This window comes from Lissotriton vulgaris, chromosome 11, assembly GCF_964263255.1.
Source record: "Lissotriton vulgaris chromosome 11, aLisVul1.2, whole genome shotgun sequence".
NCBI classification, from domain to species: Eukaryota; Metazoa; Chordata; class Amphibia; order Caudata; family Salamandridae; genus Lissotriton; species Lissotriton vulgaris.
Window position 1 is genome coordinate 25,772,599 of NC_141699.1, and position 18,225 is coordinate 25,790,823.

At 48.7% G+C, this 18,225-nt stretch overlaps 1 protein-coding gene across 7 annotated transcripts in view; it reads left to right on the forward strand.

Moving 5' to 3' along the window:
* The first annotated feature begins 989 nt into the window (after window positions 1–989).
* Window positions 990–18,225, forward strand: part of RIMBP2 (RIMS binding protein 2) — a 1,349,166-nt gene continuing 1,331,930 nt past the window's right edge. For 6 of the 7 annotated variants that reach the window (XM_086942667.1, XM_086942669.1, XM_086942670.1 and 3 more), the window contains exon 1: window positions 994–1,169. In XM_086942667.1, the coding sequence (XP_086798793.1) occupies window positions 1,038–1,169 (132 nt within the window). In that variant the 5' untranslated portion in view covers window positions 994–1,037. Of the gene's footprint in view, window positions 1,170–18,225 lie in introns of all 7 variants that reach the window. The other variant, XM_086942673.1, reaches the window with a different exon arrangement.

Here is an 18,225-nt window from a genome sequence, read left to right on the forward strand (position 1 = left end):
TGCTGCCAGGGGGGCGCTGCTGCTCTTTCAAATAGTCTTTGGAGTTGTTTAGAGCGCCTTGAGACCTCTTTTGGTGATAAGTGCACTATATAAAAGCATTTGACATTGACATTGACATTAATGAAGAGGGGGTGTCTATGTGAGCTGGTCGGGTGGGTGGTGGGGAAGTATCCTGAGAATCTCCTGCGAATCTCTGACCTGCCCAAGAGCACAGGGCTCATTTCAGGACATGAGTGGGGCTCAGTGTAAACCTGATATAGAATCAGCACCTTGATGAAGGAGGAGCCAGGACCAGCTGCGACCCGTGCAGGTAAGAGTGGCGGCCGGGTGGGGGGAGGGGGGAATTCGACAGACGACCAGGGAAAATGAACCATTTATTTAATTTTCCCTGGTCGTCTGTCGATATCCCCCCCACCTGACCCCACCGCCCCACCGCTCTTCCCTGCACGAGCCGCGTCTGCCAGGACACTCCTACCGGGCACTCACGTCCAACACTGAGGCCCTTGACTCCAAGCACCGCTTGCACATCCTCCTCCCAGGGCCTGATTCACCAAGGTAGCTTACACTTTTGAGTCATTTAGACTTTTAAATATGTTTACTACTTTTTGGCTGTACACAAAACCTGAGTGTAAGTTACACTTATGGAGTAACTTTATACTCAAATTTTGTGAATAGCGGAAAAGTAGTCAACTCGAAGTGTAAATAATTCACAAGTATTTAGCCCCCTGGACCATCAATTTGGCGGAGACATGCGAGTTACACTTTTGGAGTAAATTTACACTCGGATTCTGGGAAGAGCCTAGAAGCAGTAAACCTGCTCAAAAGTTTGAGTTACCTTTGTGAATCAGCTCCTAGGCCTGTGGCATCCACCACGTGCCTCCAAGCAGTCATGAGCAGCAGCGTGGCGTTCGTGGGCCGCGACCGCCCTCGCGTCTGCTATGTTAGACTCTCCCTCAAACAGCACTGATCCTCTGGTTTAATTCCAACAGGAGCTTTCTTCTGTGGGACCCTCCAAGAAGACCCCAGCCAAGCCGAAGATGCGGCAGGTCAATGGAGAAGCCCCCCAGCACCCTGAGATGGGCACGGAGCCCCCCAGTGGGAAGGATGCGGAGATCAGGCTGCTGCAGGCGGAGTGTGAGGAGCTCAGAAACAGGCTGGAGGGACTGAGGGTAAGTACCAGGTACCTACCTTGAGGTTCACAGGACATCCCCAGACCTCAGTATCCAGCAGGCACAGGTGCGGCTGCCCAGGCGGAAGATGCAAAGGTCTTAAATTGTTGTGGGCCATCTTGACTCTATTCTTAACCCTCACTCAGAAGAGAAACAAAAAATGGCATTTCCAACTGATAGATTTAGAGTTGAAATATTTCTGTCAAAGTTGAGGGAAAGAGATTGGGTCAGATTTGAGATGCAAATTCAACAGGGGGTAAGAAGAAGGGGCAGCTCATAATGACATTGGAAATTAGTCAGAAGCTCCTGATAGGATTTCATTACAAGGTTCAACTATTAATGAGATGTCTCTGCAGCATGGAGTAGCCACAGTGCAAATGAACTCCTGTAAAAAGAGGGAGACAACTATGGAAACAAGAGGTTAAGAGGATACTGATGCAAGCTTAGCCTGAGTTATGATGACACAATGATTTATTTATGTTATAATACAAAATCAATTTGCACTCTTTCGCAGAAGAAATAACAATTGAGCTACAATCACCGCACGGTGTGCTAGAACAGAGATGTGTTTTCATTCATGTCTCATAGTCTGAACAGTTTTACTACATTCAATGACTTTTTAGACCATGATCCATATAAATTCAATGTGACCTCTGGGGTGTTCTTTGTAGTCTCTGTCAAGTGTCCTTAAGTGTAAGAAATTGTATTTTTATTTGGGGTAGATGATTACCCACCCCAAGGAACAATCAAAACCCTTGTTACGAAGAACCCTTAAAGTCCTTAAATTGACCTGAGCTCAAACCCCTGGTAGCTACGGCAGAGAGCACGCAGGCTTAACTTAGATCAATGTGTAAAGTTTGTGGGCAGTACAAAAACAATAATAACGTCGAAATGCAAAACAATAAGAATCACAAACTGAATAAAAAACATTAATATAATGTATTACACAAAATATCACCAATTACAGAAATCCAATCAGGGAAACCTGAGATATGATTTTTTTATGTTTTATTTAAGAGATAGCTCCAAAAAGCACAAAAAACGAATGTTAGCCTGGTATACGGGGACCTAGGCGCAATTTCAGGCTGACCACGATAGAGCTCAGGTTGGATACATTAACCTCTTCCATGCTCATGACGAGCTGAGCTCGTCATGAGCCACGGTGCTCCGGTGCTCATGACGAGCTCAGCTCGTCATGGCCCGTGGAACGCTCACACGCGGGGATAATTCCCCCGCTGTGCTGAAAGTTCCACGGAGCCAATGCAACTGTGATGAGCTGAGCTCGTCATGAGCACAGGAGCACTGTAGCTCATGACGAGCTCTGCTCGTCATGAGCATGCGGGCGCTGTGCGTGCTCCCTCCCCCCAGCACAGCGAGGGAATAACCCCTGCAGCAAAGGGGTTAAGCAGGTTCTTCCTGGTCAAAGATTTTACCTTCTGATTTAGTCTTTGAAATCTAATCCACCACAGGGGGACACTTGGAAAGGCCCACAGGAAAATAGGGACGGCCCTTAGAAATACACATGTGTCAGGCAGAGGTCCCAGGCAGTGTCCAGTGCAGGTCCAGTTGTCACTGGTCAGCCGGGAACTTCGAGGAAAAGGCCTCTTGTAACTTATTGCATCCTTGTAGCTGAAACAGGAGGTCAGCCATGTGACCCTTGGAGACCACGCCTTTGTCCCAGGTCAAGAGGGAGTTGGTCCAGGCCTTCGTGAGTCCTTTCCCATCGCACCTAGCAGGTCCATTCATGTCACCACCGATACCATCCGAATGGCGCTGGACCAGGGTAAGAAGGCTGTCCTGATATTATTAGATCTGTCGGCAGCCTTCGACACGGTCTCACATAACATCCTGATTGACCAGCTAGCAACATCTGGCATAACTGGATAGTTACTGGATTGGATTAAGAACTTTCTAAGTGACAGGCGGCAAGTGGTCACCTTGGGCGAATTCTGCTCAAAGGAAAAAATACTCACGACTCGAGTACCACAGGGATCTAGTTTAAGCCCGACACTCTTTAATGTGTACACAACCCCTCTGATCAGGTTGATATCGTCCTTTAGAATAGATGTGGTTGCCTACGCGGACGACACACAATTTATCCTAGTCCTTGGTAAAGACTCAATGGACTGGGAAGAAAATCTTAAACGTTGCTTGACGGCGACATTTGATTGGATGGGGAAGAACCATTTGAAAATGTAATACGGGCAAAACCGAAATTATGTTAATGGGTTCGCAAAATGACTTTGTCTCAAAGCTATGGTGGCCGGAGAACGCAGAGGTACCGCGCATACAACCAATACGGCACGTAACCTAGGTATCAAGTTTGATGCCGCTCTGTCGTTCAAACAACAGGCACTAGCGGTAGCAGGTACCTGCTTTAATGTCATCAAGGGACTAAGAAAATGTTTTGACCTACTTCCTTTGTCAGCCAGGAAAATGGTAGCTGTCGCTCTCGTAACCTCGAGACTTGACTATTGTAACAGCCTATATGCGGGAACCAATAAGGTGGTCTTGTACAGTCAGTCAGTCAGTCAGTCAAACAAAACTTTATTTGATTTGTTAAAACCTTAAAAGTACATTCCGTGATAAGAGAAAGGACAGCAGCAAAACATGGCAATATTAAAACCATAATTACACCTCAAGATACATGAAAATTAACTTCTCTTGTTCCTTTTAAAACGGAGTATTATAACATTTATTTGATAAAATCACTAAAATTTTCCTATATATACCTTCTTCAGAATGCAATTTTTACTACTATTGTCCCTTAGTATCTCTTCCTTTATTCAAAGATAAGGGCTACACTATACATGTTCTTCTGCGCATTTGAGGAACAGCCTAACTTTATTCATATATTTCGCCAACGCGCAGGCTATATCTAAATTCTCCATTTCCACCAAAAGAGTGGCAGCTTGCATTCTGTGCGTAATCTTATATTTTTTAAAAATCGGACATAAAAACTCCTTTCGAAAGTCTAAAAATCTCGTACAATCTAATAAAATATGTAAAATATCGCAGGTGGTTCCTAAAGTGCAAGTGCATTTCCCATTACTTCCTATCATTAGGTTTCGGACACCGTTATTCGCATAACCTGGGTTTATGCCAATTCGCATTTTCAGGACTTCTCGCCTCAGACTATGGCTGGGTAACCGATCCACGTAAGGGAAGTGTTGACTGCTCTCCCAAGCCACTTTCATGTGTGCTACCGAGGTCTTTTGAGCAAGGTATTCCCGATCATAACTACGGGACATATTGACCCCTTGAGTCTTTAATTCTTTTTTCCCAAATATTATGGGGTCTTGCGGCAAGCGTACCTTCAAATCTAACACCCCATAAGCCTTGCATATTGAGGCTCTCACCTCTTTTGCCCAGGGGAGCTCATTAATGGTAATTTCCTCCTTAGCCCATTGGGAGATTTTAACGATTTCCCCTACTCCCAACTGCTGCCGAAGCGTACAAGGCTCATACAAGCTGTAATAGCCTAGGAGGTTATTCCCAGCTCCAGTCGTGCTGCCTGCACCATAGAGGATTTTGGCAGAGCGAATAAGCTTTTTAATATATTTCCCTCCTCACTATCCCAGGAGGTCTTGCCACTGAGATAAATAACCTCGGCTCCATACAGAAATTGTGGGGGGACCATTGCCTGGTAGGCTTTTAAGACCGGTCTATCTGACCTTTCACCATAGGTGTTATTAAAGCTTTTTAGGCCTTTGACTGACGCCCGTGCCTTTATTTTTAATGCTTGCAGGTGTGTGTGCCATTTCAAGTTACCTGAGAACCACATTCCCAAATATCTATAGTTGGTCACCCTCTCAAGCAAGGTTGTGCCAAGATACCACGAGAACTTCACTTTCCTTCTCCCAAAACATACAATTTTGGTCTTATCCATATTTACCACTAATTTTTTACTCGTACAGTAATCTTTAAACCTATTTAGTTTTCTCTGGAGGCCTATCTCCGTTTGATCCATAATTACTAGATCATCGGCATAAAGGAGGCACGATATGTGCTTTCCTTCCAATTTCGGGTTCGCCCCTCTGACATCTCTTAATACTTGGGGTAGGTCAGCTAAAAACAGGGCGAACAGCAGGGGGGCTAGGACGCACCCCTGTCTTAAGCCGTTCCCAATAGGGATTCTCCCGGTCAGTCCTCCATCCGTGTCCAATGTTATCTGTGCCCAATTTTCTGTATGTAATGCTTGGACAAGGACCAGCAGGTCATCCTGTAGTTCATACCCTGCTAGTGTTGACCACAGCTGTTCCCTGTCCACAAGATCAAAGGCTGCACGGAAGTCGACGAAACAGCAGAATAAATTACTCCTTTGATCAATTGACTTCCGTGCGATGGACCACAGAGCAAAACAATGGTCAATCGTTGAGTGGCCTTCTTTGAACCCCCCCTGCTCTGGGGGTATTATCTGTTTGTCTTCCACCCACTCCTTTGGAATCCCTAGGATTACCTTGGCAAAGACCTTTTCACCTATATCCAAAAGGTTTATTAAGCGGTAATTTTTGGGGGTGTTTACATCACCTTTTTTATGGATTGGCCTAACAATAGCCCCTTTCCAATTTGCAGGGAATTCACCTGTATTTAGGATCCATAAAAACATGTTTGAAAGGAACTCTGCCCACCATTCTATGTTTGTTTTTATTATGACAGCTGGCAGGTTGTCAGGGCCGGCTGCCCGTGTTAGGTTTAACCTAGATATTATGGTTCTAATTAGATCTGGGAGAAAGTGGGTTTTTAATTTTTCACTTATTCCTGGCCAGGCATTTACCATTATTCCCTCCCTCATTGGCCATTTCCCGTAAATTTCCTCTAGGTAGGTCAGCCACTTGTCCTCTGGCACTGAGCACTGCATGGTCCCTTGTGCTTTTCCCATACAGTCCTGTATTAACCTCCAAAAGCCTTTCACATTTTTGTCTTCAATTGCCACGAGTAAATTATCCCAACATTTATCCTTAAAACACCTTTTTTTTATCTCCAATAACTGTCTTATATTTTAGCTTCATTTTTTTGAGTTCTGATACCACTTCCTCACTATAGTTACCTCTGTGGCGTCTTTCTTGTTTCCTAATACCGGCCTTTAGTTTCCGGCATTCGGCATCAAACGAATGTTTGGTATTATTAGGGTGTAATGTCGCATTGTTTACTGGTTTTTGATTATTACACTTTAACTTAATCCGGAGGCATTCCACCAATTGCCCTATTATACCCTCGTACCAGGCTATACTCTCTTCTGGTACAAGGTTACCCAAATTCACAGTTAGCTGATATGCACTTAGTTTCTGTATATATTCCTCGGTGATTCGTGTTGTTAACCGCTTGGGGTATTCTACATCTACTGATAGCACTTTTTGTCTTTGCGGGGGGACATTTACCTGAAGTTCAACCTGCAGTGGATAGTGATCACTACCCTCCACCCCCAAAATTTCGAACTGTTTAATAAGATGGAAATGCCAGGCCTGTATGAATACGTAATCTATGGGGCACAATTGTTGCCCTACCTTAAAGGTACGCTTCGCAGGCCTGTCTGCTTTCTTTCTACCGTTGGTACATACAAATCCCATAACCCCCAGCAGTTGCCCAAGCTCATCATCTTTACTTGAAGTCTCACAGCTGGGAAATTGCACCCGCTCTATTTTATATGCATCCAACAAGTCCTTCAACCAAGAGTCCATTGTTTTAGGGTTCAATTTATGGTTGAAGTCTCCCAATATTACGAGCACATCCCTTGGAAACCGGTTACACACCTCATCCAGGTCAGTTTTTAAGCGTTCCAAGTCTGCCTTATATTCATTTACTTTCCCTTTCTGAATATATACATTTATAATGCATAGGCTTTCACCCCCCAACATGTTGTTTGTTGTTCGCATTCTATTGCCCAGTTACACTGTAGTTCCAGGGGTTCAATGTCCTTGGCAATCCTTGTAGAAATCAACGTCATCAAACTCCCTGAAGGTCTACCCACCGTGTTCCTTTTAGCGGCTTTTGCATAATGAGTAAAACCTACAGTAGCAGGGATTTCACCACAAAGCCAAGTTTCCTGGAGGCAAACAATATCGTTTTTCCTCAAGATATTTTTAAAATCTTCCTCTGTCACTATTCTATTGTAAATGGACCACTAGCGTCATCCCTTTGGGCACACAATTTCGTCGTCCTTTTACTTTGAAAAAGACTTCCACAGATTTTTCCTTTAGTTCATAGGTATTTTATTAGTTCATTAAGATTTCCTTGTATTGTTTTTCAAACATGTTATAAAGTTTTCAACATATCTTAATTTCAGACCATGTCTTAAAACCAAATCCAATGCATTTCGGGCATTTGGTGTATGCCCTTCATCAGGGAATATACATTTTTGCAGTGTCTGTTCCCTGATGAAGGGCATATACCAAATGCCCGAAATGCATTGGATTTGGTTTTAAGACATGGTCTGAAATTAAGATATGTTGAAAACTTTATAACATGTTTGAAAAACAATACAAGGAAATCTTAATGAACTAATAAAATACCTATGAACTAAAGGAAAAATCTGTGGAAGTCTTTTTCAAAGTAAAAGGACGACGAAATTGTGTGCCCAAAGGGATGACTCTAGTGGTCCACTAGCGCCACTTCTCAATTCGTGTTACTAGACGTCGTAGGATTCTCGACGCCACCTTCGGAGCACCATAAACACAAATTAACATACCAAATCATTACCAGATAACGCTGTGCATTTGCCCTACCAAACAAAAACTATTCTATTGTACCCATTTATGTTCCAGGTCATTATAGAAAGGCTGTGCGGCACTCCTACTTCCTAGTCGATCTCACTCATAAAACCATCTTCCTCACCACTCATATATGCCAGTTCTCTGTATCTGTTCCCATCAAGTACAACTTCCATATCCCACCTTTGGTCATTGGGTCTTATCGTGATTTCTAGGGCGTCGTTGGTACCTCTCCCCAGATTGATCATTTTTATTTGTCTATCCCCTAGAGCTGCGTGATTTCTGAGGAAGGGAGTCCCTAACTTATCCGAGAATACATCCTTCCTTTTTAGTATTCTAATGCCTTCCCTTAGCATCTCGGTCTCTGCCTTTTCTATAGCATCCTTTATTAGGGCTGAGTGGAGTAAAACCTTAGTTATTTCCTCCCCCTTACTGTTTACCGTGAACCCCACTTCTTTTAGATCATCAGTGCTAACATATCTTAGACTGGGGCACTTTCCAAATGAGGATAGTAGCTGGGAACGATTCAAGGGGTTTAATTTCTTAGTTTTTTTATTTATTTATTTTATGTAGTTTGTAGAGCGCGCAGCTACCCCCGAAGGGGTGTCCCGGCGCTAAAATCCAGAGTTTACCAAGGAAAAGGGGGAGTGAGGCAGGAGGAGCAGTGGAGAGACTAAAGTCCGGAAAAGAGCCAGGTTTTAAGTTTGGCTCGGAAGATGGATTCAGAGGGACAGAATCTCAGCACAATTGGAAGGGAGTTCCACAATTTGGCAGCAATGACACTGAACCCTCTGCCACCAGTTCTAGATAATCTAAAACGGGGCGAGATCAGGAGGCGGAGGTCATTAGATCTCAGGGATCTGGTGGAGCGGGATATCGAAACCCGTTTTTTCAGATAAGTAGGTCCGCAGTCGTTGACGGCTCGATAGGTGAGGGTGAGGACCTTAAACTGAATGCGGCTAGCTACTGGAAGCCAGTGGAGTTCCCTCCGATAAGCAGAAACAGATTGACGGTACGGGATATTACCGATCAGTCTGGCAGCAGCATTCTGGACAATCTGCAGCCGGCCTATCAGGTACTGGGGGGCACCAGCATAGAGGCTATTGGCATAGTCCAAGTGGGACGTGATGAGGGCTTGGGTGACTGTACGGCGGGAATCCAGGGGGAGATAGGGAAGGATTTTTCTGATCATGCGCAGTTTCATAAAGCAGGCGGAGGTGACTTTATTAACCTGGGTTTTGCATGATAGGGAGTCGTCAAATTGGAAACCTAGATTCCGCGCCGAGTGAACGGGGGACGGGGCGGGATCAAGCGCCGTGGGCCACCACCAAGAGGAGGGGATGGAGGTTTTCTGATTAAAAAACAGAACCTCCGTTTTATCTGCATACAATCTGAGGTGGTTCGCGGTCATCCAGACACTGATGTTGTTAAGGCATTGGCGAAAATTGATGAATGCGGAGTCCGAGTGGTCCCTGAAGGAGAACACCAACTGTGTGTCGTCAGCGTAAGAGACCACCCTGACTCCGTAGGACTCCACAACGTCGGCCAAGGGGGCAAGATAGACGTTGAAGAACAGGGGGCTGAGGGCGGAGCCTTGCGGCACCCCACATGACAGAGGTTTTTTCTCAGACTTGAAGGGACGCAACAGTACCCTTTGACTTCTGGATGAGAGGAAGGACTCGATCCAGCTGAAGGCAGTGCCACCAATGCCTATCTGCTTAAGTCGGTCAAGGAGGATGGGGTGAGAGACCGTATCGAATGCTGCGGACAGGTCGAGGAGAACCAGCATGGCCTCCTCGCCCCTGTCCACGCATTCTCGAATTGTTTCGGATACTTCCAGCAGGGCCGTCTCAGTGCTGAATCCGGCTCTGAATCCGGATTGTGATCCATGCAGCAGAGAATGGTTTTCTAAGTATTCCGTGAGTTGTAGCTGCACGGCTTTTTCCAGAACTTTGGCGGGTTTAGGAAGAAGGGAAATGGGACGATAATTAGCAAAAACAGTGGGATCTGCGTCTGCTTTTTTTAGAATAGGGATCACCAAGGCCTCCTTCCAGGTGGTAGGGAAGAAGCCATGGTGAAGGGAGGCATTCCAGATGGAGAGGAAGGAGCAGGCGAGTGAAGGCGCCAGTTCTCCCATGATTTTTGCGGGGACAGGATCAGAGGGGGCACCGGATTTGCAGTGAATAAGTAGTCTGATAGCCTCGTCCTGGTTAAGTTTGTTAAATGAAAGAAAGGACGGTGACTCTGGGGGACTAGTGGGAAAAGGCAAGGTGACAGGCCCTGTAGGGAAGGAGACACAGAGTTTGTTGATCTTTTCGAGAAAGTAGTCTGAGAGTCCCTCGCAAAGAGCCTGACTCGCTGTGTTCTGGGGAGCCCTGGCCGGAGGGTTAATAAAGTCTTTAACAATGCTAAAGAGCGTTTTAGATGAAAATTTAGCTTTATTAATTTGAGAGGCAAAGTGGTCTTTCATCGCGCTTTTTTTTTGTTTAAGGAATTTTTTTAGGGCCGTTCTATATAGAAGTTTGGCTTCGAGGTCGTTGTTAAGTCTCCACTTGCGTTCGAGAGCCTTGCATCTGCTTTTCTCCTCCCGGAGGGAGGTGGAAAACCAGGGAGCAGAGGGTCGCGACCTAGTGGAGGTGATGATTTTCTGGGGGGCGATAGAATCAATCGCTTCAACAAGGGTAGTATTCAACCTAGAGACATTTTCATCAATGTCCGAGGAGAGGTACTCCGACTGAAAATGGAATAACGGGTCCAAGGTGGCGCATGTAACCTTGTGCCACTTTCTTCCCAGCTCCTTCCTTGGGGCCATAGGGGCAGATTTTCGTCCCAGGGTGAGAGAGAATGGAATGAGGTAATGATCAGTCCAGGTAAGAGGAAGGGGCGGGAGGACAGTGATAAGTGGAAAATTGGCGAATATGAGGTCCAGAGTGTGGCCAGCCACATGCGTGGGACCTACAACTAATTGCTTGAGATTGAGGCTATCCATAGTTTCCAACAGGTTGGTTGCCTTCACACAGAGCGGGTTGTCTATGTGGAGGTTAAAATCGCCCAGGACAATGAAGTATTGGTGTTTAAGAGATAAGTCAGCCAGTTGGTGGACGAGGGCAGTGAGGGAGAGGGAGGTGGCGGGGGGGGGATTATAGACTAGTGTGCCAGCCAGGATAACTGCCGCGGAGTCCGAAATGGAGAAGTACATGGCTTCAATTGTACCAATGTTAGCGAGTTTGGTAAAAGTCAGCTGGAAAAGGGATTTAAAGATGACGGCTAGACCGCCTCCAGACTTACCACCAGCCCGGTTCAAGCATTTTATATCATAACCTGGGGGGATAGCCAGATAGATATCCGGAGAGGAGGAGTCTGTGATCCAAGACTCGGTGAGAAAGAGAATATCCCATTCATCAGACGAGATGGACATCCAGATGTCATTGGCATGCCGGGGAAGAGAACGGCAATTAATCAAACCTGCTTTCAGGGTGCGCTGATTAGAGGAGGATAGCTGTAGTGGGGGACATGGGGAGAGACAAGGTTGGCAGGGCGGAAGAGTGAAGTTGCATTGCGAGCAATGGTAGTGAGCGGTCTCCAGGTGGTTTGGGATGCAGCGAGAGCTGGTCAAGCAAAGGCGCGTATTAAGTAGGTGAAGTTGGGCAAGGGTCCAACAGGTGCGGACGGGGCTAGTGGAGGAGGCAGGGGGACTGGCCCTGGGCCCGGTCCAGGCCCGGACGGGCCCAGACGGGCTTGCCTTTGGCGCGCCTTCGGCGCGCTGACGGCGCGCCCGCTGCGCCCGTCCGCTGCGCTTCCTAGCAAGACACATCTTTTTATGTCCGTGTGGGAGGAATCATGGGGGCGTGGCCAGCTGAGGTGGGCGTGTCCGCCGTGGCGCCTCGCCCTCAGTAATGGCGAAAGGTAGCGTTCGTTGCAGCGCTAGGAGCGCTGTTTTAGTGCACAGGGAGGTGGTATAAAAAGTACAAGGTATCACACAACACAATTTTTAAAATGAGCAGATTCACTCCCGGCTTCCGCCTCAGGAGACTCCCGGATTAAAGTGACGCGCTTTCCAGCTGCGCGCACTTTATAGTGTCAAGAGGGGGCGTGGCCAGCTGAGGTGGGCGTGTCCGCCGTGGCGCCTCGCCCTCAGTAATGGAGAAGGTAGCGTTCGTTGCAGCGCTAGGAGCGCTGTTTTAGTGCACAGGGAGGTGGTATAAAAAGTACAAGGTATCACACAACACAATTTTTAAAATGAGCAGATTCACTCCCGGCTTCCGCCTCAGGAGACTCCCGGATTAGTTCTTTTCCCCTCTTTCGCCTGTCCTATTGGCTCTACAAATATCCAAGTGTCAGTGGGTGATACTGTCTGCTGATGTTGGTGATTCCCTCCTAACGTTACTCCCCTTAAGTGCCTACTAGCTTCTTCTCCTTCCCCTTTTTTTTTTTTTTTTTTTTGAATCTGATTGAAATAGGATTTATTGATTAAATATACCTTAATGTACTTTGTGAATACTTGGTATTGGTAATAGAGAAACTTGATTTGGAATGTGATTATTACCTATTTCACTGAAGGATTATGAATTATGTTAGGCCCACTTGGGATACATGATGTATTTTTGAATGATATTTGTCTAGTAGACTTTAGTTTTTTTTTTTTTTTTTTTAAACTTTATTGGCAGGAAGGAATATTGGTTAAACAATTGCATACATCCAATCTGTAGAAGTACGTGCCATACAAGTCGCCTGTGCAGTAATATATTGGCTACCTTTTTGCAGTCAATACATAGGTCCTGCTGTATCATGGGTCTCTTACAGGCTTTCAACATATGACCTTCGGACTCATAACGTGTTCCCTCGGTACCCTTCCCTTCAAGCTTAGTAACGGTGACATTTCCTTCCAAGTTACCCAAATAAACTAACTACCCAACAAACCCCCCCAGTACATGTCATCGCCTCCCTCGGACCTTCTCCCACAGCACGTAACACCCTGCGCTGTTGTCCTGAGTGTATTGAATGGCCAGCACATCAGCACGCAGTCAGCCATGTCATATGTCCAGGTCTCTCTCTCCGCATCTGGCCAGTTACTCCTCCTCCCCTTCGGAGTCAGATTCCTCTCCCTCTGGCAAGGGCTCACACAGTTCCCCTCTGTATGTGTTCCATGCCGCCCATACCTTGTTCCATTTCCTGGGTGCCGCTCGTAGCACATACACCGCTCTCTCAGTCACCATTATGATGTCCATGTTCTTGGCCCACCTGCTGGCGGTGGGGACTTCCGGCGCCCCCCATTTCTGCGCTATATCCCGTTTCGCCACTGTCAACGCCAGTGACGCCCAAATCAGTTCATATCTACCCAGGTCATTCGGGTCCCAGATGTTCAGAAGGCATTTGCGTGGTTCGGGCAGAATGGAGAGTTTGAGGGCCTGGGAGATGGATCGGAGCACCTGTTTCCAAAATTCGCGTATTTGCGGGCATTCCCATAGCGTGTGTAGTAGTGTCCCTTCCTCCCCGCAACCTCGCAGACAGAAGGGGTGTGGTGCTCTCTGTATTTTGTGCAGCAGTGTCCTGGTGTAATAGATACGGTGGAGGATTTTAAGCTGTACTAGCCTGAGCTTACTAGAGATTCCCACCTCCTTCGGGGATGCCAGGGCCTCATTCCATTCGAATTTGTCTGTCTCTCCTAGTTCCTCTTCCCATTTCCCTTTAAGCTTCAGAGTCGGGTCTTTGAGGTTGTTGACCAACTTTTTGTATGTAAGGGATGTGGCGCTCTGGAGCATGTATTCAGTTAGCAGTCTATCTTCCAGAGGAGAGGAGTCTGGTAATGTGGTGTCGGCCGGGATTGCCTGCAGTAACGCATGTCTAATTTGGACATACCTAAATGTTTCTGTGGGACCGAGGTTGTACTGCTGCTGTAAGTGCGGAAATGGTAATACCGTGTCAGTGTCCCATAGGTCCCCTATCGTAGATATGCCTATTGCGTCCCACCTTTCAAACCCCTTACATCCTCTTAGGTTCCCCAACGCTTTCGTGTCCCACAGGGGGGTCATTTTAGTGAGTCGGCCTGCCCACCCCAGACGGGCCTGCGCCATGTGCCACAACGCCGCCGTGTGTTTGGTCGGACCGATCAGGTCTTTCAGTTGCGACCTATTGTACAGCACGGACAGCATGCAGACTGTCCCGAGTTGCGACCAGTCTGCCCGGTATGCCGGGTCGTCCTTCGGGGCGTGGATCCAGTAGTTTATAATCTTAAGTTGGGCCGCCCAGTAATACAGCTGGATGTTGGGGAGTGCTATGCCTCCTTCGTACCAGCTCTTCACTAGCTTGTCGTATGCTATGCGTGCCGGGCCCGTGTCCCATAGCAGGACCGTGACCAGTGCCACAATCTGTTGGAAGTAACGCTGTGGTACCAGGTGAGGAGTATTTTCCAGCACGTAAAGGAGTCTAGGGAGGGCCATCATCTTGTACAATGCCGCTCTGCCCAACAGGGTCAGAGGGAGGGCTGCCCAGTGCCTGACGTCTGCGCGCAGGCGGTCTACGGGAGGTTTCAGGTTGTTCACAAAAAAGGCCGCTTCCCCACTCGCGACAACAATGCCTAGGTACTTGAAAGAGGCCGTTGTTTTAAGCAATGGACAGGTGCCCTGCAGGCTTGGCTCCGGGCCTTTTAAAGTGTATATGGTGGATTTCGACCAGTTGAGTGTGTATCCCGATGTGCGCCCATGCGCGTCACAAAGGTCTAGTAGGGCAGGGATGCCCGTCTCGGGCGCGGTCATATATATAAGCATATCGTCCGCATATAACGAGATTTTGTCCTCCCATCCCTCCTCCCATCTGATGCCCGCGAACAGAGTTGTCGATCTGATTTGTATGGCCAAGGGCTCAAGTACAAGTGCGAAGAGCAGGGGGGACAGGGGGCAGCCCTGTCTGGTCCCCCTGCCTAGTGGGAATCTTGGCGATGTGTGGCCGTTGGCCACCACTTGCGCCACGGGGTTTGTGTAGAGCAGTCGTACCCACCGTATGTATTTCGGCCCAAAGCCCATGCGCTCCAGAACCGTGAAGAGGTATTCCCACTCTACTAAATCGAACGCCATTTTGGCGTCGAGGGAGAGGATCACTGCCTGTTCCTTAAGGAGGTGCGCACGGGCCATCACCCCATGGACTCGTCGAAGATTCAACGCCGTGCTCCGGTGGGGCATGAAGCCCGACTGGTCAGGGTGGATTAGGGTATTTAGGTGGGGCAGCAATCGGGTAGCCAGAAGTTTAGCCAGTATTTTGGCTTCGATGTTTAGCAAGGAGATCGGACGGTATGATGTGCATTCTGTCGGTGGTTTCCCGGGTTTGGGTATTGCTACGATCGTGGCCGTGCGCTGATCCAGTGGCAGCTCTAGTTTTTCCCTACTCTCCAAGTACATGTCTAGCAGTGGGGCACTGAGGTCTGCAGCCGCGGACTTATACCATTCTATTGGTATCCCATTAGGGCCCAGTGCTTTACCCGACTGTAAAGCCATGATCGCTAGTTGAATTTCTTCCCCCGTCGGGTCTAGTTCTAGGGAGTCCCTATCTTCCTGCGTAATGCTAGGGATGGTAATATCTGCTAGCGTTGCCGCTGCCATTTGTTGTGTGACCCTCCTCTCCGGTGTGTAGATTTCTTGATAGTGTCGAGCTAGTTCGCCTACTATGTCCTCCGGGTGTATCAGTGTCCGCCCATCTCTCGTGTCCAGCCTGTGTATCCCCTTCGCTCCATTCCCTCTCTTGTCCAGCCACGCTAACATTCGTCCCGCTTTGTCGCCCACATCATAGATCCTATGCCGAGTGTTTGCGATGTATCCCTTTTCTGTGGTTTTGAGGTGGGCTAGGTACTGCTGTTGCCTGAGCATGAGTGTGTGCGTTGTGGTCTGGGAGGGGTTCGTCATATGTGCGTCGTTAGCCGTGTCTAGTGCGAGTTCTAGGTCTGTGAGTTCCTTACGTGAGTCCCGCTTGTGCCCCGTGATAGCCGCAATAGCCGCCCCCCTGAGGACAGTTTTGTACGCCTCCCATAAGGTGGAGGCCGACTCCACTGTGCCCGCGTTTTCAGCAAAATATAGTGACGTTGCCAGTTTTAATTTCTTTCGGATCTTGGGGATTTTTAGGAAATTGGGGTAGATTGGGTACAGTCGGGCATTTCGTTTCCCTCCGGTGGTCAGCGATAAGATGATTGGAGAGTGGTCCGAGATCCCCCTAGGCAGCGTGTCCACCCTCTCCACCATATCTAGTCCCATTCCCAGTGACATGAAGTAATCTATACGGGATAGGCTGTTATGCACCGCTGAGTAGTATGTGTAGGGGGTGGCATCTGCGTGTATTGCCCGCCCTAAGTCTGTAAGGCCTAGGGCCTCCGCAAAATCTGACAGTGGTGTAGCACCCCGTGGTCTGGCTCTGGTAGGGAAAGTGTCCTGAAGCGGGTCCATGACTGCGTTAAAGTCCCCCCCAACAATCATATCGCCATCAGGGAGACCAAGAAGGAATTTGCCTAGGGCTGGTAAGGCCACCGAGTGTAGGGCTGGGGGAATATACACTGAGATCACATTCAGGGCCCTGCCCTCCCACTGGCCGTGTATCGCGGCGTAGCGACCCTGGTCGTCTGCCACGTGGCTGGATACCATAAGGGGGGAAGATCTTTTTACCAGTATGCCTGTTCCCCTGGAGCCAGTAGTGAAGTCGGCGTGGACTATCATTTTGTACCCCCTTCTATCTAGGGCCTTGCAAGTGGATCCCGTGAGGTGTGTTTCCTGTAGGAGGACCACATCCGGGTTCTGCCTCTTCACTGCTTGGAGGACCAAGCCTCTCTTGATTTTGTCCCCCAGGCCCCGGACATTCCAAGTCAGTATTCGTAATGGGGGAACCTTTCCGGCCTCGGAGGGGCCCTCGGCGGGTGTGTGATTAGGTGGCCTGGCCATTAGGCTGTTGTAGTGGTCCTGCACACAACGTGTGCTGCGGCATAGGCCATGCGTCGACTGACGTCGCGCTGTGTAGGAGACGTGTTGAAATCAGGGTGACAGTGCTGTGGTGAGCGATGACTACAAACAAAAGTGAACATTTCAACAAATAAACTTCAAACCCGTCCCCCCTCCCTGCTACCCTGCTCCACGGACAAACCCCCGCCCGCTTCCCCAACTGTGCAGAGTGCTTCAACCCACCCCTTAACATCTTACTTGCTCGTAGGGTTGGTGAGTCCCCTTCGGGCACTGCCTGTGCCCGCCCTACTCAGCTACGCTCGAGCCACGGTTCTGCGGCCCACACAGTCCTGAAAAGGTAAATCAGTGAAATGTCACACCGGAGCCACTTGTCCAGAGTCCAGTGGATCTCTCTCGAGGTCCGATTCTACTTCTGTTCCGTCTCCCTGGTGTGGTCGAAGGGAGGACTGGCTGGATGGTGTCCGGTCAGTACGGTGTCGCTGCCGGTCCTGCTGTGAGCGTTGCCGTCGTCCCACTGGTCGCCAGCCCTCTAGCCATTCTTGGGCAACTTCTGGAGTGTCGAAAAACCAGGTCTTTCCCTCGGCTACTATTCGCAGCTTGGCTGGGAACATCATGGAATACGGCAGTTCTCTGTCGCGCAGTGCTTTCTTAACCTCCGTGAAGGACTTGCGTCGCCTGGCCACCTCTGCTGTGTAGTCCGGGAAGAACGCCAAGGTTGCGTTCTGGATCCGTACCGGTGGTGAATTCCTCGCTGCTTGTAATATTGCGTCCCTGTCCCTGAAGTTGAAGAGCCGGGCTAGCACCGGTCTCGGAGCCGCCCCCGGCTTTGGCGGGCCCCCCGGGACCCTGTGCGCCCTCTCCACCGAAAAGAAATTTGATAGGCCCTTGGGCTGGAGCTTGTTTTTGACGAGGTCCTCCACATATAGGTCCATGGCCCCCTTCCCTTCCGTCTCGGGAAGGCCCAGTATGCGGACGTTGTTGCGGCGTGAACGCCCTTCCTGGTCGTCCAGCTTGTCATGGAGGAGTTTGGTAACTTTCTGCATCTTTTCCATGGCCAGTTGGAGCTCCGAGGTGTCCTCTACGAGCGACTTAGTGACCACCTCCACCTGCGACACCCTCTCCGCCATTTTGTGAAAATCCGCTCGTAGCAGAGATACTTCTGAGGAGATGGCGCCCACTGTGGTTTTAACTTCCGTGAGCGTCTTCATGATATCTTCTAGTGTGATTTTCGTCGTCTTTTCTGTTTCTTGGGTATGGCCTGCGGAGGGTCTCCCTGTGGTCTGCTGTTGGCCTTGGTGTCCGTATGCGAATTTATCTAGTTTGGCCTGCGTGGATCCGCTCCTAAGGCCTTTTCCTGCCATGATGCTGGGTCCTGCGAGCGCCAGAGAAGTGCCCCCGTTGATCGCTGCC